Source organism: Harmonia axyridis, chromosome 6 (assembly GCF_914767665.1).
Source record: "Harmonia axyridis chromosome 6, icHarAxyr1.1, whole genome shotgun sequence".
NCBI lineage: Eukaryota > Metazoa > Arthropoda > Insecta > Coleoptera > Coccinellidae > Harmonia > Harmonia axyridis.
This window is the reverse complement of record NC_059506.1, coordinates 1,344,323-1,368,264: the sequence shown is the minus strand read 5'-3', so window position 1 is coordinate 1,368,264 and position 23,942 is coordinate 1,344,323. Positions and strand designations below refer to the sequence as shown.

Here is a 23,942-nt window from a genome sequence, read left to right as displayed (position 1 = left end):
CTTCTCGTTTCAATTATTTCATTTCCATGTGGAACCAATTAGTTTGCTTTTCAACTTATAAATATCTCATTTAAATTCGTTTAAAGATTAATCGATAAGAGATAAAAACCAAGTAGTCTTTTGTGCAATCAAGGAACTCTTCACTCTGTATTGTTCTCTGATTTGGTTGAATCTGTTAGGAAACATTCATGCTTATAAAGGATGTTTTTTTTTAGAGCTATAGAACTTTAAATTGCGATAAAACATTATTCGATTGACATGAATTTTATTTATCCGCAAGATAATCTTGTGGCATTATATTTTAAATATGATTTCTGGCATATGACCGCCACGGCTGGCTCGGATGTAGTCCAATCTGGACGTCCAATTTTCGATGACTTTTTCCAACATTTGTGGCCGTATATCGGCAATAACACGGCGAATATTGTCTTCCAAATGGTCAAGGGTTTGTGGCTCATCGGCATAGACCAATTACTTTACATAGCCCCACAGAAAGTAGTCTAGCGGTGTTAAATCACAAGATCTTGGAGGCCAATTCACAGGTCCAAAACGTGAAATTAGGCGGTCACCAAACGTGTCTTCCAATAAATCGATTGTGGCACGAGCTGTGTGACATGTTGCGCCGTCTTGTTGGAACCACAGCTCCTGGACATCATGGTTGTTCAATTCAGGAATGAAAAAGTTAGTAATCATGACTCTATACCGATCACCATTGACTGTAACGTTCTTCATCATCGTTTTTGAAGAAGTACGGACCAATGATTCCACCAGCCCATAAAGCGCACCAAACAGTCAGTTTTTCTGGGTGTAACGGTGTTTCGACATACACTTGAGGATTAGCTTCACTCCAAATGCGGCAGTTTTATTTGTTGACGTAGCCATTCAACCAGAAGTGCGCTTCATCATGGACGATTTTGTCGACGATAAAATGGACGTAGTGCGCGATACGTATTCCGCACAGAACCATTATTTTCGAAATAAAATTGCACTATTTGCAAGCGTTGTTCAGGCGTGAGTCTATTCATGATGAATTGCCAAACCAAACTGAGAATAAATCACCTGACAGCTGTTAAATCGGTCGCCATCTTGAACAGTAATGCCAACTTAAAGTTGAAAAAAACACCCTTTACAACTTTAATTTGCCGGCATACTCAACCAAAATAGTCCTGAAGAAAGAAGAGGCAATTGTAGCCAAAGAAACTGGAATGAGCGATGAGTTTATTGCTAATTTAATCTGTATTGTTGTAATGAATAAATGTACTTCTTCATTGTACAGGGTGTTCCACCATTGACGCGACGCTCTGTTATGGTTGAGCGCTGACATTTTTTTTTTTCGACACAGTAGCATTAGGATCCATTAGAGCTACATTGTTTGTTACAAATTGTTTGAAAATAAACTGGATATACCAAAAAAGTGTATAGGACCAAACATATGTCGTTTCATATGAAACACCCTGTTTTTTATTGAATTTTTAGTTTGCACGGAATGAAAAGAACCCAAGTTTGGTCGAAGTTTTATATGCTTAAAATACCATTTTTAAAATATTTCGAATTTTCATAAATTGAACGTTTTTGAAAAAACCTCTCAACTTCGAAATGAAAAAATTTATTTGAATGAGATTTTGAAAGTGAACACTAGAAGATTGGAAGAAAGTATTCTACTGAGTATTCAAAATGATACGATTCATCGATGACTTATTCAAACGACAATATTGGACTTATTCCAGATGGCACATCCTATATGGGTTTTTTCCAAAGACCCTTGCAATTTATGAATAATCGAAATATCTCAAAAACGGTCAATTTTAACCATATAAAAACAAAATTGGGTTCATTTATTCCATGCAATCTGGAAATTCAATGAAAAACGGGATGTTCTATAAGAAAATACATATGTTTGGTCGTTTACACAGTATACACTACTTTATGGTACACACTATGTATTTCCACTGGAATAGATATAGATAGAATAGAGGGGGGGACGACCTCACGTGACCTAAAGCGGTATCACTCCGCCATTTTGGAAATAGGTCTCAGTCAACTTTTGACGAATAACATTTCATAGGTGAGCATGAGTAGTGAACAGATCCGTATTCCCAATTTTTGCATATCTGCATATCCATCTTCACCATACTCTAAATATATTATAATTTATAGCTCAAGTTTGGCGTTCCTCAGGAATCTAACCTCGGGCCGTTGCTGTTTATAATATTCATTGAAGACCTTTTATGCTCTCTCAATTGTGAGGCTCTAGCCTATGCTGATGATCTGAAGCTGTTCATGAGAATACATGGAATTATGACCAATTACTTCTTCAGTCAAGTTTGGAGTTGGTTCAAGGTTGGTGCTTGCGGAATGGACTTATTTTAAATTTGAAGAAGTGTTTTAAAGTTACTTTCACCAGGAAGACGCAGCCACTAGCTTTCGATTATCACATTGGTAGTGATTTTATTGCGGCTGGAGATCGCTTCCTTGACTTGGGAGTTTGGTTTGACAGTGAGCTTAGTTTTGTTCCACATGTTGAGGATCTGTGCTCATCTGCCTGTAGGTCTTTGGGTTTCCTGTTCAGGAGCTTCCGTGAGCTAGACGATCTGTCTACTCTCAGAAATGTCTACTTTTCACTTGTTCTCAGTAGGATGGAGTACGCTAACATGATTTGGTTCCCAATTTATGCAACGCATCTTACTCCCATTGAACGAGTTCAGAGGAGGTTCCTGAAATACGTCGTATATAGGAAGACAGGCATATATCCGGAGCGTGGTGTTGATCTTTCCGGTATAATGGAGGAGCTGAGGCTTTCAACCTTAATTGAGCGGCAGGTTCAGCAGTGCGCGAGATTGACTGCCCATTTGTACTCTCTCAGGTGAACATTCACGTCCCGAGGATGGCAGCCAGAGGTTCTCCAACATTTAGTCTACCCACGCCTCGGACCAACATTCTCCAGCGGGCACAAGTGTATATGCTTTGTGATTGTGGTAACAAAGTCAATATTAGTCTACTGTAGTTGTTTATTTTATGTTTTTTTTAACTTTTTTATATCTATCATTTTTTAGTGTACTTGCCATTTCGTTTAGTCTTTTAGGGAATTCACATGTATTTTCTTTGAGTTGATGTAATTTGTTACCCTGTTACTGGGAACTTTCCTGTTGGGTAAATAAAGTTATTATTATTATTATAATTTATATGGCAGGATATGTTGTATATTATTTGAAACAATAATACAAAAATATAATTTTTCTTTTAATTTCATAAGGCTGATTGTTACAAGAGCCTACATCTGATTGAAAGTTTACTTATTCCAATTTCAGTGAAAGAATTAGCCCTGCATACTGGTCACTTTTTGTTCAAGCACGATAACAGCTCATAGCGTCTCCTCTTTATTCTATCTCTCTGATCTTTCTCCAATTGTAGTGATAGAATTAGCCCTGCATACTGGTCACGTTTTGTTATAGCACGATAACAACTCATAGCGTCTCTTCTCTATTCTATCTCAGTGGTATTTCCAAAAAAATTTTGAATGTAGCTCTAACGGAGCCTAATGATACTTAAAAAAAAATTTTGATAATTTCAGCGCTTAACCTTTTCGAACGTCGAATCAATGGTGGAACACCGTGTATAATCTGTTGCATAAAGAATTCATCACGAAGCAGGTGTTGGAATTTTTGGACCAATATTGGTAGAAATATTTAAATTCAAAATAATCACCAACATAAAGAAAGTCACACTATATTGAAATATAGTTATATTTATTTCGAAATTTCAACAACAAGATAAAAAATTTAAAGTAAGATTTTTGGTTCTTCATAAAAATTTTAAATTCTCTACAAAAACATCATATATTTCTTCATATAGTTATTTAAAATCAAACAATTAAATGAAATATTTACAAATAATATTACAATTTTAATCGGCCGTCAGGAGATGTGTAAGGGCGTGTCTGATGAAGGCAGTTTTTTCAGTGGTCATAATAACATATTTTCCAGATGAAAAATATTTCATATCAGTCTCATGGTTCTCCTCCATAATTTGTTCAGTAGTTTGTGCTTTCCAACAAACTACGCCTTCTTCATAGAATGATATCAGGACTCCATTTTCAATGTACACATTCTGGATCCTGTAATAATATAATTAAATTGTGGTATACGCTAAAACAAGTTGCAGAATGGGCTCCTATACGTAATGAACTCATTACGATACTTAAATAGAGAAAGTTTTTTCCAATAGGATGTTTCATTTTGAATAGCATGCTATCTGGGCAGCTGTCACTTCTGAAACTGTCATGTTTCGACATTTGACAAGTAGAAACTACGACATTACTAAAAATGGAACGATACAAGCCTGAAAAACGCATTTAATTGTTAAAATTCACTACAAAATGGTGAACAAAACTAATGCATTTTTGGGACGTCATGAAGCACCTTCTTGGCCGGCAATAGTGAAACTGTTGGAAAAATTTGAGATGCTGGAACAAGCTGATGACGTGAAGAATGGAAACCGTTTGAGTCTTTAAAAAACAACTGAGAATATTGCTAATGTAGACGAATACCCAGGTTTCTCGATTCCTCGTCGATCTTGGAAATTAGGCATTCCACATTTCACCGAATTTTGCAGGTTTCGAAGCTTTTAGAATTCAGTTAACACAAGACCTTAAGCCGGCAGATCACCAGCAACATCGTATCTCAGCTGATTGGGTCCTTGAAATGGATTTAAAAGATCAGGATTTTCAACGAAATATCATTTTCCGTCATGAGGCCCATTTTCATCAAAAAAACATCTTCAGTGATTAGGCCCATTTTCACCTCGGAGGCTATGTTAATAAACAGAATTGTCGCATTTATGGCTCGTAAATCCAAGAATGATTGTTCAAAAGCCTCTCCACCCTCAACATAGCACTGATTGGTGCAGTTTTTTGGCTGGTGGTGAGATAGGACCTCAAAATAATGCTACAGAAAATAAATTTGGCTTTAATGAAAAATTGAAGCCTATTTTGAAACCAAAGACGAATTTTCCTACAGATAAATTAAGTTAGAGGAACATTTGAGTACATGTATCAATCTTGAAGGTGACTTTGTTTATAAATAAAGTCAAATATACAGGGTGTTCTGATTTGTTTCCGACAAACTGAAATGGGTGATAGATCACATCATTTTAAGCAAAAAAGTTCCTATGAACATGGGTCCGGAAATGCTTCGTTTCCGAGATACAGGGTGTTAAAGTTGAAAAAATAATTCGCGTTTTCTTTAATATGTTTTGACTGCTTCGAAATCCCCTCATGAAATTATTCCTATTCAAATATTCAATTTAAATTCATTTTGAAAATTTCTAAGGCGAAATGCATGCGGATTTTCTATTGCCCACTAATAAGTAGAAGTGGTATGCTATGTAATTGTTGTTTTTATGTGTTCTGAATATTCTGTTTCCTGAAATATTGAGTTGTTGGGATGCTTTACGAATACTGAGTTTTTTATTTTCTTCGAAGGTCTGTAAAATCCTATTTTTCTGCAGATGATTTCTTCTTTGTATGCTTCGTTCGGGCCTTTGGTAACCAAAACCATTTTCCTGTATTTGTTAATAAGCTATTAACTTAGTTAACTATAATTATAATTAATGACATCTAAATCTGACATGATTATTCTGATTTTCCATGGCAACCACAATAGATTTAAAATGGCTATACACAATGACAGATTTAAAGTGTGTTAGGTTTAGATGTCATTAATCATAATTATAGTTAACTAAGTTGATAGCTTATTAACAAATACAGGAAAATGGTTTTGGTTACCAAATCCCCCGAACGAAGCATACAAATAAGAAATCATCTACAGAGAAATAGGATTTTACAGACCTTCGAAGAAAATAAAAAACTCAGTATTCGTAAAGCATCCCAACAACTCAATATTTCAGGAAACAGAATATTCAGAACACTTAAAAACAACAATTACATAGCATACCACTTCTACTTATTAGTGAGCAATAGAAAATCCGCATGCATTTCGCCTTAGAAATCTTCAAAATGAATTTAAATTGAATATTTGAATAGGAATAATTTCATGAAAGGATTTCGAAGCAGTCAAAATATAATAAAGAAAACGCGAATTAGTTTTTCAACTTCAACACCCTGTATCTCGAAAACGAAGCATTTCCGGACCCATGTTTATAGGAACTTTTTTGCTTAAAATGATGTAATCTTTCACCTATTTCAGTTTGTCGGAAACAAATCAGAACACCCTGTATATACAAACATGATGTAGAAGTTGGAAAATTTGGAAGCAATGCTACTATAATTGATAGTCCTACCTTTCGAGACCTTCAGGAGGTTTATAACTTTTTAACTTCTTCCACGACTGACTTCTACCATTAATAGCTATCAGTCTAAGTTCTTTATCCACACACTGCTGAAGTATAAACAGTATACCCTAAAATAAAAAAAAAATCATCTTTGAGTTATTAGATTTGATTTATTATTCACTCACTCTATCACACTTGGCCCAAAGAGTAGAAAGAGATAATTTGATATCATTCAATTTAATCGTTGATACTATATATCCATGTTCTATATTCCATAGTGTTATTGCATTTTCTCCACAACCCATCAGGAGTTCCTCGCAATCTGAAAACAAACAGAACATAATTTTTTATTGGTGTATTATTTTTGTGTCCAAATTGGTATTCGATGTATTTTATTGGATCCATAATTAAATAATAAATAAATAAGTTTATTGAAGCCTATTACCTTCAATGTTATGTAAAGAAGATACATAATGCTCTACCCTAGACATCGCTCTTACATTTACTATCTTTTGAAAGTCAGATGCCAAAGTATAAACATGAACTTGCGTTATTTTCACATCTTGAATAACGGAATGCCAACTCACGATAATGTTTAATGATGGTTTCAAAACAACATATTGCACATCATCCGAAAATCTAAAAATAAAATGAATTAATAATAATAGTGAATATCTACCTATTAGTACAGGCTGTATCATGGCTATAAGAATTAATTTTTATTATTTTATAATTTTTATTAATTTATTATTATTTATCATTCCTATTGACCATTCCATAGAAATCAGGCTTGAACTACATTCCTTCGAAGTATTTTTCAATACTTTAGGATGAAAGTATAATAACAATCTAAATTAGACAGAATATTTTAAAGATGTACCATTTTTTTTCTTGTGAAGTAATAAATTAATTTTATGTTCTTGAATTCAAGAAATAAATTGTTATACTAGTTAAATTAATAATTTTTTTGGTTCAACCGTGGAGGACACAATAACTAATTTACTATACATATAAAGAATTAATTAATTCTTATTCAAATTTTCTGAACTATCAGATTTCAAACTAGTGATAAGAATTGATAATATTTCAACACCCACTATGAAGTTAAAATAATTGATTATGTTCAGATATATAAGTTTTTCCAACAAGAATGATACAATTTAAAATGTTTATAATGGCAACACTGTGTATTTTTTTTGACCATTTTCATGTCATTTGTGTTAAGTAGGTTATGTCATTTGATCATGGAAAAATACACGCTTCAACAAGGTTTAGAAATTATTAAATTATTTTATCAATATTAGTGCTCATTTATGAATACTGAAAGAAATTTAAGAAGAATTCATGAAACTCATCATCGACTCACTATTCCTGTATAAGAGCTTATTCTTTCTTTCATTTACTCACCCTTTGATATTTTCCAACTGATGAACCTTTTTATCAATTTTATTAGATTTTTGTAGCCAAAAATAAACTATTACGAAAATATCAGCCACTGGCCCCTGTCGAAAGTCTGATTTATGTTCTTTGGTCCAAAGCTCAAAATAAGCAACACAATCATCTGTTGATACTGTCATTTCCAATGATTTTTTCCTTATGCATTCCTTATTTAGTATCAATTTTTTGGTATCACCATTAAATATCCATAAATTTTGTGCACCTAAAAAAATAATATTTCCTCATTAACAAAGTCAAAAAGACATCAACAAAGTCCTTCAGCGTCTTGAAATAATTTATGAAAATATAAATCAAGTTAAATATGAAGTAGAACATATCAAGTAAAATATGAATTATCAAAAACTTAGTTATACTGAATGAATATTAAAATTAAATTATCTAACTACCTAAAGTACTAAAGAAATATATTTAAAATTATTGTTTGAAGTGATTTAAATTAATAACTGTGATTTCTTGTTTTAAACTTTGAACATTTAATACATACTCGTGAAGTTTCAGGGTAGACATTAAATTCAAGCTGTATTATATGAGTTTGATGAACAACAAACCTTTATTATTTTATTATTATATTAAACGCAATATTTATGTTCGAAATAGAAAGAAAGGATTGATCTAACTTACCTAACACATTTCCCAATGCAGTTTGATTCCACATTGAAACAGAAAATTCCTGAATAAGTATTAAATGAAAATCTACATAAACAGCATTCAGAATTGAACCATTTTCCTTGTTAAAGGAAATAAAATGGGAATTATTTTTACTGCTCTCAAATTTCTGTTTTCCATTCATGCTATTATCTGAATCCCAGTCATGAACAGAATTCAATACAATCGAACTTGAGACTTTCTTAACTGGTCTATTCAATAGATTATGTAGAGATTGGATATCTGATCTTTCACAAAAGGGTTTAACTTCAAGAAGTCTTTTAGTTATTTGACTGGGACTGATTATTTCACAGTTAGGCGTTGATATTGAAGTAGAATCACTAGTGGAACTATCTTCAGATTCTGCACTAGAATATGCATCAGATGTAGAATCACTCTTCGACCGAATTTCTATTGTATCTTTGATATTTATATCATTTCTGTTTATTTGATTTTCAGTTGAACAAATACCATTTTTTTCATTTTCTTTCAAATATATACGGCATATGTAATTTCTATTTTCTTTATTGTCAGGTACACAATGAATACAGTTTGTAGAGAAATTGAAATAAGATAGCATTAATTCACTTTTCTCTCTGTCTTCTCTTTGGAAGCCTTTAAAGTATAGCGTTTGATAAGACATTATGCTATTTCCACTTGATGAGGTATTGTGATACTTCATTTCTTCATCATTAAGATGTGTCGATTCATAGTCTATTCTTATCTTTATATTTTCAGTTTCCTCTGACTCCGAGTCATCAATATTTTGTTTTTCTTCAATATTTGCCAAATTTTCTTTGAAATCCTCTTCATCCCTATGTACTAAAATTTCATTATGTAATAAAACTATACAATTATTACTATTCTTAGTTATTGACATAGAATCATGGATTTTTTTATTTGTTTTAGAATACACTATTTGTTGTCCCATTTTATCATTACTCTCATCTTTTTTACTATTATTATGAGTATCCTCACTTGAAATTACTCTTTTTTTAATTTTCTTCCGGAATTTATCGAATTCTCTTTTCCTCTTACCAATTTGAGTTATTTCGGAAATTTCAATTTTTTCATTGTTATCTGTAATGACTGTTGAGTCATGATTATTTGAATTACTAATATGATTTTTATCAAATGAGCCATTTTGATTATTTTGATCATCAACAAATGGTTCTATCCAATTTTTAAAATCAACAAACTCCTTCAAAACTGTTTCTGGTGGCATAATAAAATTGAACCTTTTTTTATCAATATCCTCCTGTAATGAGGGGTATTTTGATACATCAACTATCATATTAAGGTCTTCAAATGATTGTAATGCAATAGATTCAACTTTATCACTCAGTCTACTTTTATTCGTTTTTGTTGATTTTTCACTACACACTTCATCATTACATCGATGATTGGAATATATCTTCTTTTTTTTTTCCAAGTTCTGAACTCTGGTAGATCTTCTACATCTTGAAGAAAACACTTCTTTTTTATAACCACGATTCATCAATTTTAGATATGAACAAAGTTCCTTCTTTTTGCTCTCCACACTGGGTGGGGGAACGAAATGATAATTGTTTTTTTTTGATTGATAGGAATTAACAAACTCATTTCTAGGCTTCAAAATGTCTTGATTACTATTTTCAAGTGTGTCATGTGTGGATTTACTATCAATAGAATTTGGCGACTCCCACAATGGTACACTTTTATTAAATACTGATGTTAAATTTGTGTCATCAATGTTCACTTGAGTATCTGTATTATTGGATTTATAGTCACATCTGTAGAAAGTACCTAAATTATCTAGATTTTTCGTTTCACTATCTTTGAACGATAATGAATTGTCGTTGATTCCCATCCAATCAACAACTCTTTCGATGGCACTAGGGGTCTGTAATTGTAACAGACTCCGTCTGAAATTATCTACTTCATCGCTAGTGACTGAAACTGGTGTGGAATTCGAATTCATATTGGTTAGATTACCTGCAAATAAGCAATTATTTGAATATAATGATATTTTTCACTTAAATGTATTTATTACTTTTACTGTAATTTAGAAGCTATATAACTGTGCACTCTATATGAACACTTAATTCTGCATTATAGTTCATGTCATATAAACTTTCAAGTAGTCCCATGTTTTAAAAAATTCAATACTTTTTCTCAAAATAAATAAAACCAATTCAATGTCGCTGTCAAATATAAGAGTTGTCAGATCCATAAGGTTAGGTTAGGTGTTTACATAAACATAAAATAACGTTATTTAATGTCAATGGGTTTAGAAAAGTTTCTAGTGTATATTAGTATTCTGTGGTTTCTAGGGTTGCATTTTCTTAGAATTTGCCGTCTAACTTTCCTTATCATTATAGACCTATAATAATATATTTAATAATTCTATATACATGTTATTAGCACAAATTTTTCCAGTTTATGAACTATTGGTAACATTATTTATGCCATCTAGTGTCAAATACAAAAATGTAGCAAAATCAAAGTTTCCTTCTTTATTTATCTATTTAATTTTTTGCTGTTAGCCAGGATTTCCAGGAGATATTTACCGAAAAAAACAGAGAAAAGCTCTTCATTTAAATAAGTTGTTTATAGTTTTATTTCATAATCACCTTTATATTTTTGTACAATTAATTTTGCCAAGTAAAGATCACCACAAAGCAGTCATTATTAATGTATTCTTTAATTCAATTTATTTCAATTCCACCCATCACTAAGAGATGTCATGCTCTGTATTGTTCTGTTTATTATGTACTCTATTGAATAAAAGAAGACACCATGGATATAAAAAAAATATATGGAAAATGTGAAATGGCGTATAGTATGGTATAAATTTGAGAGTTTTTTGAAAGTTTCTGTTCAAATCAGTGATATTAGTACGATTGAGCATTCAGAAGGAGTTTCATAGGAAAGGTGAGTTTCTATTTGTATCATCGGCAGAAGATTTTATTGTTAAACATAATACTTAATGGCGTCGATGTGTGTAAACATCGTTAAGCTTTAGAAATCGTATTAGTTTTTCCTTATATTATTTTCTAACTACTGGCACATTGATATACATCTCATTGTTTTTTTGAGGTACTTATATATCCACATGAAACAGTGAGGTTATTTCAATGAACAAATCTATTTGTTTACCTATACTTGCTCATGGAAGTGTGAATTAATTAAGTTGTATAATACTGATTTCAAGTTTTCTGATGTAGTTACCTGCTTATTGATATAACTTTTTCTCCGATGTTTCATTAAAATTAATTAATTTTCCAATATAATTGGGATAAATCAATTTGTATCGCTGTATTTAATAAGGAAAGCGTTTTATTAAATTTGGTTATGGTTGATTTGCTTTCATAATAAACACAAGAAGATTTTGATATTCTGTAGTTATTTTCGAATTTATTTTAACTAGTTAGGTAACTGAGATATTGGTAATCTATTAAAATTAATGTATACACAAAAGTTTTGGTTTATTGGGAAAGTTATTTTGTCTTATTATGATGTTACACTAATGAACAGTAAAAACTCCAATCCCCTAGATAAATTTAATCATAAAAACGCACAAATACTTCTGGGGTGTACCTTCTCAGTATCATATCCACTGGTGCAGTAACAATAACAATAGATATTGTCAGTGACCCTTTTTAATTGAATCAATAAATAGTATCAAGCATGAGAATTATTTATTTATTAGATTGAAATGGATAAAATTCCATATAATTGCTGTGATAGTTGAATAATAATAATGATGACGAAGTCTACATCTGCAAGAGAAGGAGTGGCAACACTACATCAAAGGTGCGTTTATTAGTTGACTTCATAAAACGACACAACCTTGATTAGTTGTGTTCCTCATTTTGTTTCTGTAGTCTGTTGTCTGTAGGTAAAAGAGCGACCTCTGTCGGTCAGTTGTCCCACCAGAGTTGCGCGTTTTGATCCCTCCTTTACATTTCGTGCAACTGAAATAAGCACAGTGCAACGTTGTCGATTCTTTGGATATTGATTCTGCCTGGTCCTTGTCGCATGCATATTTGCGTACAAACCATCGCCCGGAATAACAGAGAAGAGCTGTCAAATTTGCAAACCACGAGTTTCGTTCTAGTCAAAACCAGAGCCAGAAAAAAATTTCTCTAATTCTGTGGTTATTCCGTTCATTCTTCCACATCTTGTAGAACAAAATCGTGCGAGAATATATCAGAAACGCACAGTTTTCATGGTTATATTTTATTATTCTATGTTGGTTCTCTGAACTTTCCGCCACGGCTTTATCTGTCAATTCATCAATTTGCCTTAAAGAAATCAGTTCTGCCAACCAACATTTTTCAATACAAAAATCACTAAATTATATTTATGGAAATATTTCATTAATTTCAATGAAAATGCAATGAATTAGAGAAAATAATGTATAATACTCGTACAGAAGGCTCATTCTACCACTCGTTCATTCCAAAACTCGCCACTTCGTGGCTCGTTTTTGAATTTTGAACTCGTGGAAGAATATCAATGCCTTCTGCACTTGTATTATAAATAACTATTCGGGGCTCTTGAAAAATGATTTGAGCTCTAGAAAAATATTGTGGAGTTTGCGACCAATAATTCTACAATAATATAATTTCTCCAATTCTGTGGTTATTCCGTTCATTCTTCCACATCTTGTAGAACAAAATCGTGCGAGAATATATCAGAAACGCACAGTTTTCATGGTTATATTTTATTATTCTATGTTGGTACTCCGAACTTTCCGCCACGGCTTTATCTGTCAATTCATCAATTTGCCTTAAAGAAATCAGTTCTGCCAACAAACATTTTTCAATGCAAAAATCACTAAATTATATTTATGGAAATATTTCATTAATTTCAATGAAAATGCAATGAATTAGAGAAAATAATGTATAATACTCGTACAGAAGGCTCATTCTACCACTCGTTCATTCCAAAACTCGCCACTTCGTGGCTCGTTTTTGAATTTTGAACTCGTGGAAGAATATCAATGCCTTCTGCACTTGTATTATAATAGTTATTTATAATACAAGTGCAGAAGGCATTGATATTCTTCCACGAGTTCAAAATTCAAAAACGAGCCACGAAGGGGCGAGTTTTGGAATGAACGAGTGGTAGAATGAGCCTTCTGTACGAGTATTATACATTATTTTCTCTAATTCATTGCATTTTCATTGAAATTAATGAAATATTTCCATAAATATAATTTAGTGATTTTTGTATTGAAAAATGTTGGTTGGCAGAACTGATTTCTTTAAGGCAATTTGATGAATTGACAGATAAAGCCGTGGCGGAAAGTTCGGAGTACCAACATAGAATAATAAAATATAACCATAAAAACTGTGCGTTTCTGATATATTCTCGCACGATTTTGTTCTACAAGATGTGGAAGAATGAACGGAATAACCACAGAATTAGAGAAATAACTATTCTCCAATTCTGTGGTTATTCCGTTCATTCTTCCACATCTTGTAGAACAAAATCGTGCGAGAATATATCAGAAACGCACAGTTTTCATGGTTATATTTTATTATTCTATGTTGGTACTCCGAACTTTCCGCCACGGCTTTATCTGTCAATTCATCAATTTGCCTTAAAGAAATCAGTTCTGCCAACAAACATTTTTCAATGCAAAAATCACTAAATTATATTTATGGAAATATTTCATTAATTTCAATGAAAATGCAATGAATTAGAGAAAATAATGTATAATACTCGTACAGAAGGCTCATTCTACCACTCGTTCATTCCAAAACTCGCCACTTCGTGGCTCGTTTTTGAATTTTGAACTCGTGGAAGAATATCAATGCCTTCTGCACTTGTATTATAAATAACTATTATATACTCTTTCCCCAACATAATTGCTTTCGAGGGCGATACAGCGATTATAGCGATCTTCAAACTGTTCGATACCATTTTTGTAATACGATTTGTCTTTCGATTCAAAATAGGCCTCAGTTTCGGCGATTACTTCTTCATTGGCGCTAAATTTCTTTCTGGCCAGCTTTTTTATTTAGGTCTGAGAACAGGAAAAAGTCGCTGGGGGCCAGATCTGCCGGATACGGGGGATGCAATTTTGCCATTGTTTTCATTGATTTGTGGCACGGCTCATTGTCTTGATGAAACAGCACCTTTTTTTTATTCAAATGGAGCCATTTTTTAACGATTTCATCCTTTAAACGGTCCAATAATGCTATTTAATAATCGCTGTTGATGGTCTGGCACTTTTGGAGGTAATCAATGAATATTATACCTTGCGCATCCCAGAATACTGATGCCATAACCTTGACAGCTGACTGTTGTTTTTCCTCGCTTTGGATTCGGTTCATCGTGTGGAGTCCACTAAGCTGACTGTCGATTGGACTCCGGAGTGAAATGATGGAGCCATGTTTCATCCATTGTCACATATCGACGCAAAAATTCAGGTTAACTGTACTTCAACAGCTTCAAAAACTGCTCAGAATCATTAACACGTTGTTGCTTTGATCGATTGTGAGCACGCGCGGTATCCATTTTGCACACAGCTTTCTCATGTACAAATATTCTTGAATGATATATTGTAAACGTTCAGATGATATCTTCACAATGTCTGCTATCTCGATCAACTTCACTTTACGGTCATTCAAAATTATTTTGCGAACTTTTTTGATTTTTTCGTTGGTGACAGCCTATTTTGGGCGTCCACTGCGTTCGCCGTCTTCGGTGCTCATTTCACCTAGTTTAAATTTAGCCTACTAATCAATGATGGTTGATTTTCCTGGTGCAGACCCCGAAAACTCTTCATCCAGCCAAGATTTTGCTTCAACTGTATTTTTTCCCTTCAAAAAGCAATATTTTATCAGCACATGAAATTCTTTTTTTTATGATACATTTGTCGGTATTTTTTTGTTCTTTATGAATGAATTACATTCGGTACTTTGAATTTCCATACTTGAATTTATGTTGATCAAGCTTGAAATGCTTGAACTTGACGATCGACAACCCTGCCTACCGACGGCTCTGGTCAAAACCCAATTGCATCAAATACTGCCATTGCATAGAACGATTGCATATTGTGCATATTTCCAATCGTAGAACTTCTTTATGCGACATTTTTGTTTATTTATTTCCGTTTAAGTTTTGGTTAGGTTAGACCCAAAAATTGAAATGAAAACGCTGAATATTTTCTATTATTATATTAATTTTCAAATTTCAAAGAAAGCTATAGTTCCAAGGATAAGTTTCATAAAACAGAAAATACTCCATGGTATGCCATTATGCTTGAGCATCTATCGCTCATAAAAAATTCATAAATTAATATGTTTACGACATCGTATATTCTAGATTTAATTGGGGTTTCATTGCACCGCTATCTTATGGTCTATACTCTATACGCTCTATTAGTGATGACGTCACACACCGCCATTTTTGGTTCTCCTGTCAGTGTTCGGAATCCAAACAAACAAATTGTCATTCAAAATAGTACGTTGTCGTTGAAGAAATTGGCTTATTTTGATAAATAAGATTATTTAAGGAACGATTTTACTATTAATTGATAGACAGAAGGCACGAGATTAATGCCAGTAAGTTCGAAATTGAAGTTCAACTAATAAACACGGCTTTTTACAAAATCTGGAGAATGATACAGGATTCAAACTTACTGGTATTAACCTCGTTCCTTCTGTCTATCAAGAGATGCGTATAAAAAAAAAAAAAATTAATACTGAAATAGTTCCCCAAATACTCTTATTTATGAAAATAAGCCAATTCCTTCAACGACACCGTACTAATTTGAATGACAATTTATTTATTTGGATTCCGAACACTGACAGGAGAACCAAAAATGGTGGTGTGTGACGTCAGACTAATAGAGCATATAACATATAATGTCCTGTCAGGTGCTAGTACGGACGCCACTGATAGAAAAAAAGTTTCCATCACAAAAGCTATCACGTTGAAAGTTGAGGCCTAAAATTTGATATTTGATGCTGCGAAAATGCACACTAACTAAGAAATGATTTTTTTAGTTATTTATTTCAACCTCAAAAAATAGTAGTGAATATATTCGACAATAATTAACTTTCAAACTTGAATTATTTTTACTTTTACATTTAACATGTAATAATTATGATGCCCACTACAACATTTCATTTATCGTTATAGGTAATATTTAGCAGAAAACTGATTTCACGCGATATTCCGGACGTGGAAATGTGACATCTGTTTTCCCATTAGCAAGACAACTGAAATAAGTACGGGAAATATTAATGTTCCACTAATTTTGAAAACCCATTTCCATTCCATTACTTTACATAATTCGCATATGCATGAATTATTCGAAGAGTGTTCATTTACCTCTTGCATTTGATGCAATTACTACCTAGATTTTTGTTTACAAACAATTCGTGAACTTTCTCTTCGCAAAACGTTATTTCCCAATAGGGGAATGTTCAGTAAAAACAAGCATACTTGGCAACGCTGAGTCGACAATATGCGAATTGTACTGTTGCCAAGCTCGTGGAAGTAAATATTGATACTGAAGGGGATTCCCTTCCCATTCTTGTAAATTATTCTCTTTGCGTTGTCTACTGCAAACGACAAATTTACCCTTTACAACGTCAAATGACGTTCCATTCTCTTTTGAATTAATTGTTTATTTTTTTTTTCAAGTGGAATTTTTTTTTTTTTACTGGCGATATTGTTTCATTCGAACGAAACCGATATTCAGTTACATAGAGTATGGACAATTTCAGAGTTGAATTTTTTTAGAGCTATTCCAAAGGTTTTTTATTGACATCTTGCATTGGTTTTTCTTACGCAATGTATCAGGTGTCCCAAAATTGTTGTCTAGTGAGGGTATCTCAGAATCCCTCTGGGCTAGAAAAAAATCAATGTCACATTTTCGGGTTCGAGCTTTGGCAGAATTTATTTGGTGAAAACCGCAACCTTATAAGTTCAACTGTTTTTGAGCTAAAGAGTGTTTTTTTTAGAGCTGTAGAACTTTAAATTGCAATAAAACAACGATGGTTTATGCGATTGACATGAATTTTATTTATCCGCAAGATATTCTTGTGGCATTACATTTTAATAGTTATTTATAATACAAGTGCAGAAGGCATTGATATTCTTCCACGAGTTCAAAATTCAAAAACGAGCCACGAAGTGGCGAGTTTTGGAATGAACGAGTGGTAGAATGAGCCTTCTGTACGAGTATTATACATTATTTTCTCTAATTCATTGCATTTTCATTGAAATTAATGAAATATTTCCATAAATATATCTTAGTGATTTTTGCATTGAAAAATGTTGGTTGGCAGAACTGATTTCTTCAAGGCAAATTGATGAATTGACAGATAAAGCCGTAGCGGAAAGTTCGGAGTGCCAACATAGAATAATAAAATATAACAATGAAAACTGTGCGTTTCTGATATATTCTCGCACGATTTTGTTCTACAAGATGTGGAAGAATGAACGGAATAACCACAGAATTAGAGAAATATGATTTCTGGCATATGACCGCCACGGCTGGCTCGGATGTAGTCCAATCTGGACGTCCAATTTTCGATGACTTTTCCAACATTTGTGGCCGTATATCGGCAATAACACGGCGAATGTTGTCTTCCAAATGGTCAAGGGTTTGTGGCTTATCCGCATAGACCAATGACTTTATATAGCCCCACAGAAAGTAGTCTAGCGGTGTTAAATCACAAGATCTTGGAGGCCAATTCACAGGTCCAAAACGTGAAATCAGGCGGTCACCAAACTTGTCTTTCAATAAATCGATTGTGGCACGAGCTGTGTGACATGTTGCGCCGTCTTGTTGGAACCACAGCTCCTGGACATCATGGTTGTTCAACTCAGGAATGAAAAAGCTAGTAATAATTGCTCTATACCGATTACCATTGACTGTAACGTTCTGGCCATCATCGTTTTTGAAAAAGTACGGACCAATGATTCCACCAGCCCATGAAGCGCACCAAACAGTCAGTTTTTCTGGATGTAACGGTGTTTCGACATACACTTGAGGATTAGCTTCACTCCAAATGCGGCAGTTTTGTTTGTAGCCATTCAACCAGAAGTGCGCTTCATTGCATCGACGATAAAATGGACGTAGTGCACCGCGATACGTATTCCGCACAGAATCATTATTTTCGAAATAAAATTGTACTATTTGCAAGCGTTGTTCAGGCGTGTGTCTATTCATGATGAATTGCCAAACCAAACTGAGAATAAATCACTTGACAGCTGTTAAATCGGTAGCCATCTTGAACAGTAATGCCAACTTAAAGTTATATACCTCGAAAAAAACACCCTTTACAAGGGTGTTGTTTCGAGGATTGAAACGATTCATAATTTTTTGTTAACTCGGACCTAGATTTTCAAGGTTGTTATTGCATGATACGTTTGGGCTCTCAATTAGGAACATATTTGCCAAATATGAAAAAAATATAGCGGGTGGTTCGTTTGATATGGCCTCAGAAACAAACGGGCAAAATTTATAAAACACCCTGTATCTCGGCTACGAAGACAGTAAGACCCAATAAATGGGGTATCTCCAGAACCGCCTTGGTGCCACTTATGCACCTTTCAAGTATTTCCGTTTCCCAATGAAACACCCTGTAGAATTTTTTCATTCTAGCTCCCATGAGATAAAAAAAGGAAATAATGAACCTTAAGTGTAATGTTTTTTCAATTCGTTCGATTAGTTACGGGAAAATAATAAGCATTCGTGGGAAATTTGTAGTGTTTTTCTTTCTCGTCCCTCGCGCGTTTTCCCGTCTGGGAAAGAGCGACAACTAGGTCACCATTCGAAGCAATTGGAAAGGTTTGGAGGTCCTAGAGAGGGCGCTTCCAAAGGGCGCACAAGGCCAGGCCTTGGGTTCCAAACGGTCACCTAGAACTAGGTCACGTCTGCACAAGTTCAGCTATGAAGCCGTTTGATTTATTCAATTGCATCATACAAGAAATATCAGAGGCAATGGCAACGATACAGGGTATTCCAATACGCTCTATTAGTGATGACGTCACACACCGCCATTTAGTTCTCCTGTGAGTGTTCGGAATCCAAACAAACAAATTGTCATTTAAATTAGTACGGTGTCGTTGAAGGAATTGGCTTATATTCATAAATAAGATTATTCAAGGAACGATTTTACTATCAACTGATAGACAGAAGGCACGAGATTAATGCCAGTAAGTTCGAACTTGAAGTTCAACCAATAAACACGGCTTCATACAAAATCTGGGGAATGATACAGGATTCAAACTTACTGGTATTAACCTCGTTCCTTCTGTCTATCAATTAATACTGAAATCGTTCCACAAATACTCTAATTCATGAAAATAAGCCAATTCCTTCAACGACACCGTACTAATTTGAATGACAATTTATTTGTTTGGATTCCGAACACTGACAGGAGAACCAAAAATGGCGGTGTGTGACGTCACACTAATAGAGCGTATTGCCGTCCAAGACGGAGCTTCATGACGACCCAAAAATGCATTAGTTTTGTATATGAAGTTTCATTTTGATATTGAAAAAAAAATGAGTATATCTTGAGAGGAATCAATGAATGTTTATTTCATTGTAAAAAGGAAGGTATGCCAATGCCATTAACGATGGAAAACACCATATATAGGGTGTTTTTTTTTTCGAGGTAGGTATATAACTTTAAGTTGGAATTACTGTTCAAGATGGCGACCGATTCAACAGCTGTCAAGTGATTTATATTCTCAGTTTGGTTTGGCAATTCATCATGAATAGGCTCACGCCTGAACAACGCTTGCAAATAGTTCAATCTTATTTCGAAAATAATGGTTCTGTGCGGAATTCGTATCGCGCACTACGTCCATTTCATTTTGTTTCGCGATGAAGCGCACTTCTGGTTGAATGGTTACGTCAACAAACAAAACTGCCGAATTTGGAGTGAAGCTAATCCTCAAGTGTATGTCAAAACACCGTTACATCCAGAAAAACTGACTGTTTGGTGCGCTTTATGGGCTGATGGAATCATTGGTCCTTACTTCTTCAAAAACGATGATGGCTAGAACGTTACAGTCAATGGTGATCGGTATAGAGCCATGATTGCTAACTTTTTCATTCCTGAATTGGAAAACCATGATGTCCAGGAGCTGTGGTTCCAACAAGACGGCGCAACATGTCAAACAGCTCGTGCCACAATCGATTTATTGAAAGACACGTTTGGTGACCGCCTAATTTCACGTTTTGGACCTGTGAATTGGCCTCCAAGATCTTGTGATTTAACACCGCTAGACTACTTTCTGTGGGTCTATGTAAAGTCATTGGTCTATGCGGATAAGCCACAAACCCTTGACCATTTGGAAGACAACATTCGCCGTGTTATTGCCGATATACGGCCACAAATGTTGGAAAAAGTCATCGAAAATTGGACGTCCAGATTGGACTACATCCGAGCCAGCCGTGGCGGTCATATGCCAGAAATCATATTTAAAATGTAATGCCACAAGATTATCTTGCGGATAAATAAAATTCATGTCAATCGAATAATCCATCGTTGTTTTATTGCAATTTAAAGTTCTATAGCTCTAAAAAAACACATTTGTGACTGTGTGTCTTCGATAACTGCTCAAATTCCATCTTTAAGGTCTTCAATCGATTGTGGAGCATTGGTATATGCCTTATCTTATCTTTCATGTGGTCCCAAAGAAAAAAGTCCAAACGTGATAAATCACAAGATCCCTGTGGCCAATTGTGATCATCAAAATTGCGATTGTTTCGTAACTTGTGTTGCACGTAGCGCTGTATTGTTGAAAATGAACGTCGTCCACATCAATGTCTTCCAATTCCTTCCATAAAAATCATTAATTATATCTCGGTAGCGCAATCCATTCCAAGGGCGTTGAAATGGGGGGGTACTGGAGGTAATTAACCCCCTCCCCCAGATTTCCCAAATATAACATTTCAGAATTCTTTCAAAGACGAAGAACGAAAATTTTTCCATAAAATGAACCAATACTATTTTTTACTTTTCTTTAAAATCGACACGGATCCAAAAAAACGGACCTTTTACGATTTATGAGTTTATTATCGCTTTCAAGATGTTTACTTTTATTGCAGTAAGATCATGTCAAAGTCCAAGGTTTATTATTTTTATTTATCTACCCGTTTTGTCGGCATCCCCCTTGTTTTGCCTTCTGTGACTTTTGCATTCGTCATCGGTATACACTTACTCGTTGTTTACTGTTTTCAATATCAGTATCAGAACTGAACTGAGTTATTCGCATCGAAAAATTGTCTGTGCTGTCTCTGTTTTGAATCGACTATATAGTGTGTTCCTAATTGTTAAATTGGAGGTACAAACGATAACATGGGCGCCCGCAGAAATTTTTCTCAGGGGGGGCAAAATGAAAATAATTGAAAAACAATAAGGCATCCATGATTGTTGTAGGCGACATCAGTATTCCGTTTCTTTCTATTTCTGTATTTACTTTTATCACCAGCGTTTACTCTGAATTTCAAAAGATCACTAAAAGTGGTACAGGGTGGACAAAAATACAATAGTTTCGTGTGTGCTCATAAAATAACGCATAATATTCTTTATTAGTTAAATTAACAATATTATCAAAAATACTTATTGTCTAGCGCTAATTGGTTTGAATGTAACACCCTGTAGTTTGTTAAATTTTTATATTAATAAAAATGAGCTGTTTCCAAACATGTTTGGTACTTTTGGTCTAGCAGACAGAATATGAAAGAAATTATTTCTTATTTTTATACATTTTTATTAATCTAAAAATGTAACAAACTACAGGGTGTTATATTCAAACCAATTGCCGTATTTTTGATAATATTGTTAATTTAACTAATAAAGAATGTTATGCGTCACTTTATGAGCACACACAAAACTATTGTATTTTTGTCCACCTTGTACCAATTGGAATCAACATGTGATACATTTTTGGAATCTGCTCAGCCAGAGTAATCGGAAAATTGAGTCAAAATGGGGGTATTCCATTAAAAAAAAATGACGCTGACGTCATTACTCGAAAGTAATTCACCCTGTATATTAGATTATTATTTTAAAATACGGTAAATTAAAATAAAAAATCGACATGTTTCAGGATTATTTCTTAAAATGGTCTGTTTAGCTGAAAATGAATTTTGTTCCATACTTAACGGTTACGGACGCAGTGTATAAGATGAATTTATAAACAAATTGACACGCATGGAGTGCTTTCGGTTCCATGATTTTTCTTCACCCAAGAAGTGCTCAACGCGCCTAAAAAAGTTTTTAATTCAAAAAATACCTCTGCCGATTATGGATTATATGTATAGTATCTAATTCCATTGAAAACCGGAAAATAGTTGTGAATCTATTACTTTCCTTTTTTCCTTACCCTTTGGATTGAGAAAGTAATATTGAGGGTGTTGTGCTGAAAAATGAGGCATCCAAAATCTCAGGGGGGGCCATGGCCCCCCCTGGCCCCCCCCTGCGGGCGCCCATGAACGATAATGACGGATTCCTCGGATCATTTTAAGAAATAAAGTCCTATAACATGGGTCATCAAACAATTTGTTTTCGAAATTCCTATGTTAAAGTTCAAGTTTTTTTTCTCATAGCACCTCACCTTCACAAGATTTTCAACTTAAATTTGGCATAGATATTCCAACTTGAACTTTTCATCGCGTGATATTCTAATTTTGAATGCAAATCTACAGGGTGAAATTTTTTCTGGAAGGGTTCCCGTTTCTTTCCACCATTACTTTTTTTTGTAACTATCGGTAGTTTAGAAAATTGTAAATTGTTCTTGTCAAACAATTCTTCAGTAATCCTCAGGAAAATTCAACTAATTATAAAATCCAGTAAGCTGTGATGAAAAATGTTTTGGTACTTATTTACCCAATCTGTAGAGAAGATTGATTTAAATTCAATAAACTGTTGTAGGCATCACAAAAAAGTAGGTGTACAAGAAACACCCTGTATCTCGAAAACAAAGCGTTTGTGAGCCCATGTATAGGACATTCTGTTCTTTGAATTATTCAAGAAGTCTCTCATTTTTCTTGGTACCTTCAAGTTACGAAAACCCTGTATAAGGTTTCGGTATCGGTAATCAAAAAAATGCTATTATTTCGAGTAATTTTTGGATCAAACTTCGTTATAAAACCTTTCTTTCTTACATTACAGATATGAGTAAACGTTGTCGTCAAAAAAAAATTTTTCGATTCCTCGGTTTTTCTTGAACGACGCACACGGTTTCAATTCTTCGCATCAATAACTTGCACCAATAGCTCAAATTTTGCCAACAGTTCCACAATTGCCGGCCGAAAGTTGATTCACGACGACTCAGAAGTGCTTTATTTTTACTAATTGCTACTGCAAAATTTTCACCATTTTTGAAGTGAATTTTAACAATTTCAATGTGTTGTTTAAGTGTGTACCGTTCCATTTTTAGTAATGGAGTGGTTTCATTTGTCAAATTCAGTTAGCCGGAAGCTTCAAAAGTGACAGCTGCCCACATGGCGGGCTATCCAAAATGTATATATTTTTGAGAAATGTTTGTTAATTTTATTTTGAAGTTCAAACTAGTTATTT

The 23,942-nt window shown here is 33.8% G+C and overlaps 2 protein-coding genes across 3 annotated transcripts in view; one reads left to right on the top strand and one right to left on the bottom strand.

Annotated features, from left to right (window-relative positions):
- Positions 1–3,817: 3,817 nt before the first annotated feature.
- Positions 3,818–10,640, bottom strand: LOC123682342 (putative histone-lysine N-methyltransferase 1). Its single transcript, XM_045620908.1, has 7 exons — positions 10,424–10,640; positions 8,368–10,365; positions 7,696–7,948; positions 6,734–6,927; positions 6,474–6,610; positions 6,298–6,416; positions 3,818–4,114 (listed from the first exon to the last, which is right to left on the bottom strand). Exons 2-7 carry the CDS (start codon positions 10,349–10,351, stop codon positions 3,904–3,906), a joined length of 2,898 nt encoding a protein of 965 aa, XP_045476864.1. The 5' UTR covers positions 10,352–10,365; positions 10,424–10,640; the 3' UTR covers positions 3,818–3,903.
- Positions 10,641–11,148: 508 nt separating this feature from the next.
- Positions 11,149–23,942, top strand: part of LOC123682809 (protein Gawky) — a 61,696-nt gene continuing 48,902 nt past the window's right edge. Inside the window, exon 1 of one of the 2 annotated variants that reach the window (XM_045621606.1) lies at positions 11,149–11,304. The gene's annotated coding sequence lies outside the window, so the exon portion shown is untranslated. The remainder of the gene's footprint in view (positions 11,305–23,942) is intronic. The other variant, XM_045621613.1, reaches the window with a different exon arrangement.

Excerpts from the sequence above, each read along its gene's own strand:
- LOC123682342 (XM_045620908.1), bottom strand. The coding sequence starts at position 10,351 with ATGAATTCGAATTCCACACCAGTTTCAGTCACTAGCGATGAAGTAGAT. Across the intron at positions 6,928-7,695 it reads CAGTTGGAAAATATCAAAGG|ATTTTCGGATGATGTGCAAT; the intron begins GTGAGTAAATGA and ends TTTTATTTTTAG. Across the intron at positions 6,611-6,733 it reads TTCTTTACATAACATTGAAG|ATTGCGAGGAACTCCTGATG; the intron begins GTAATAGGCTTC and ends GTTTGTTTTCAG.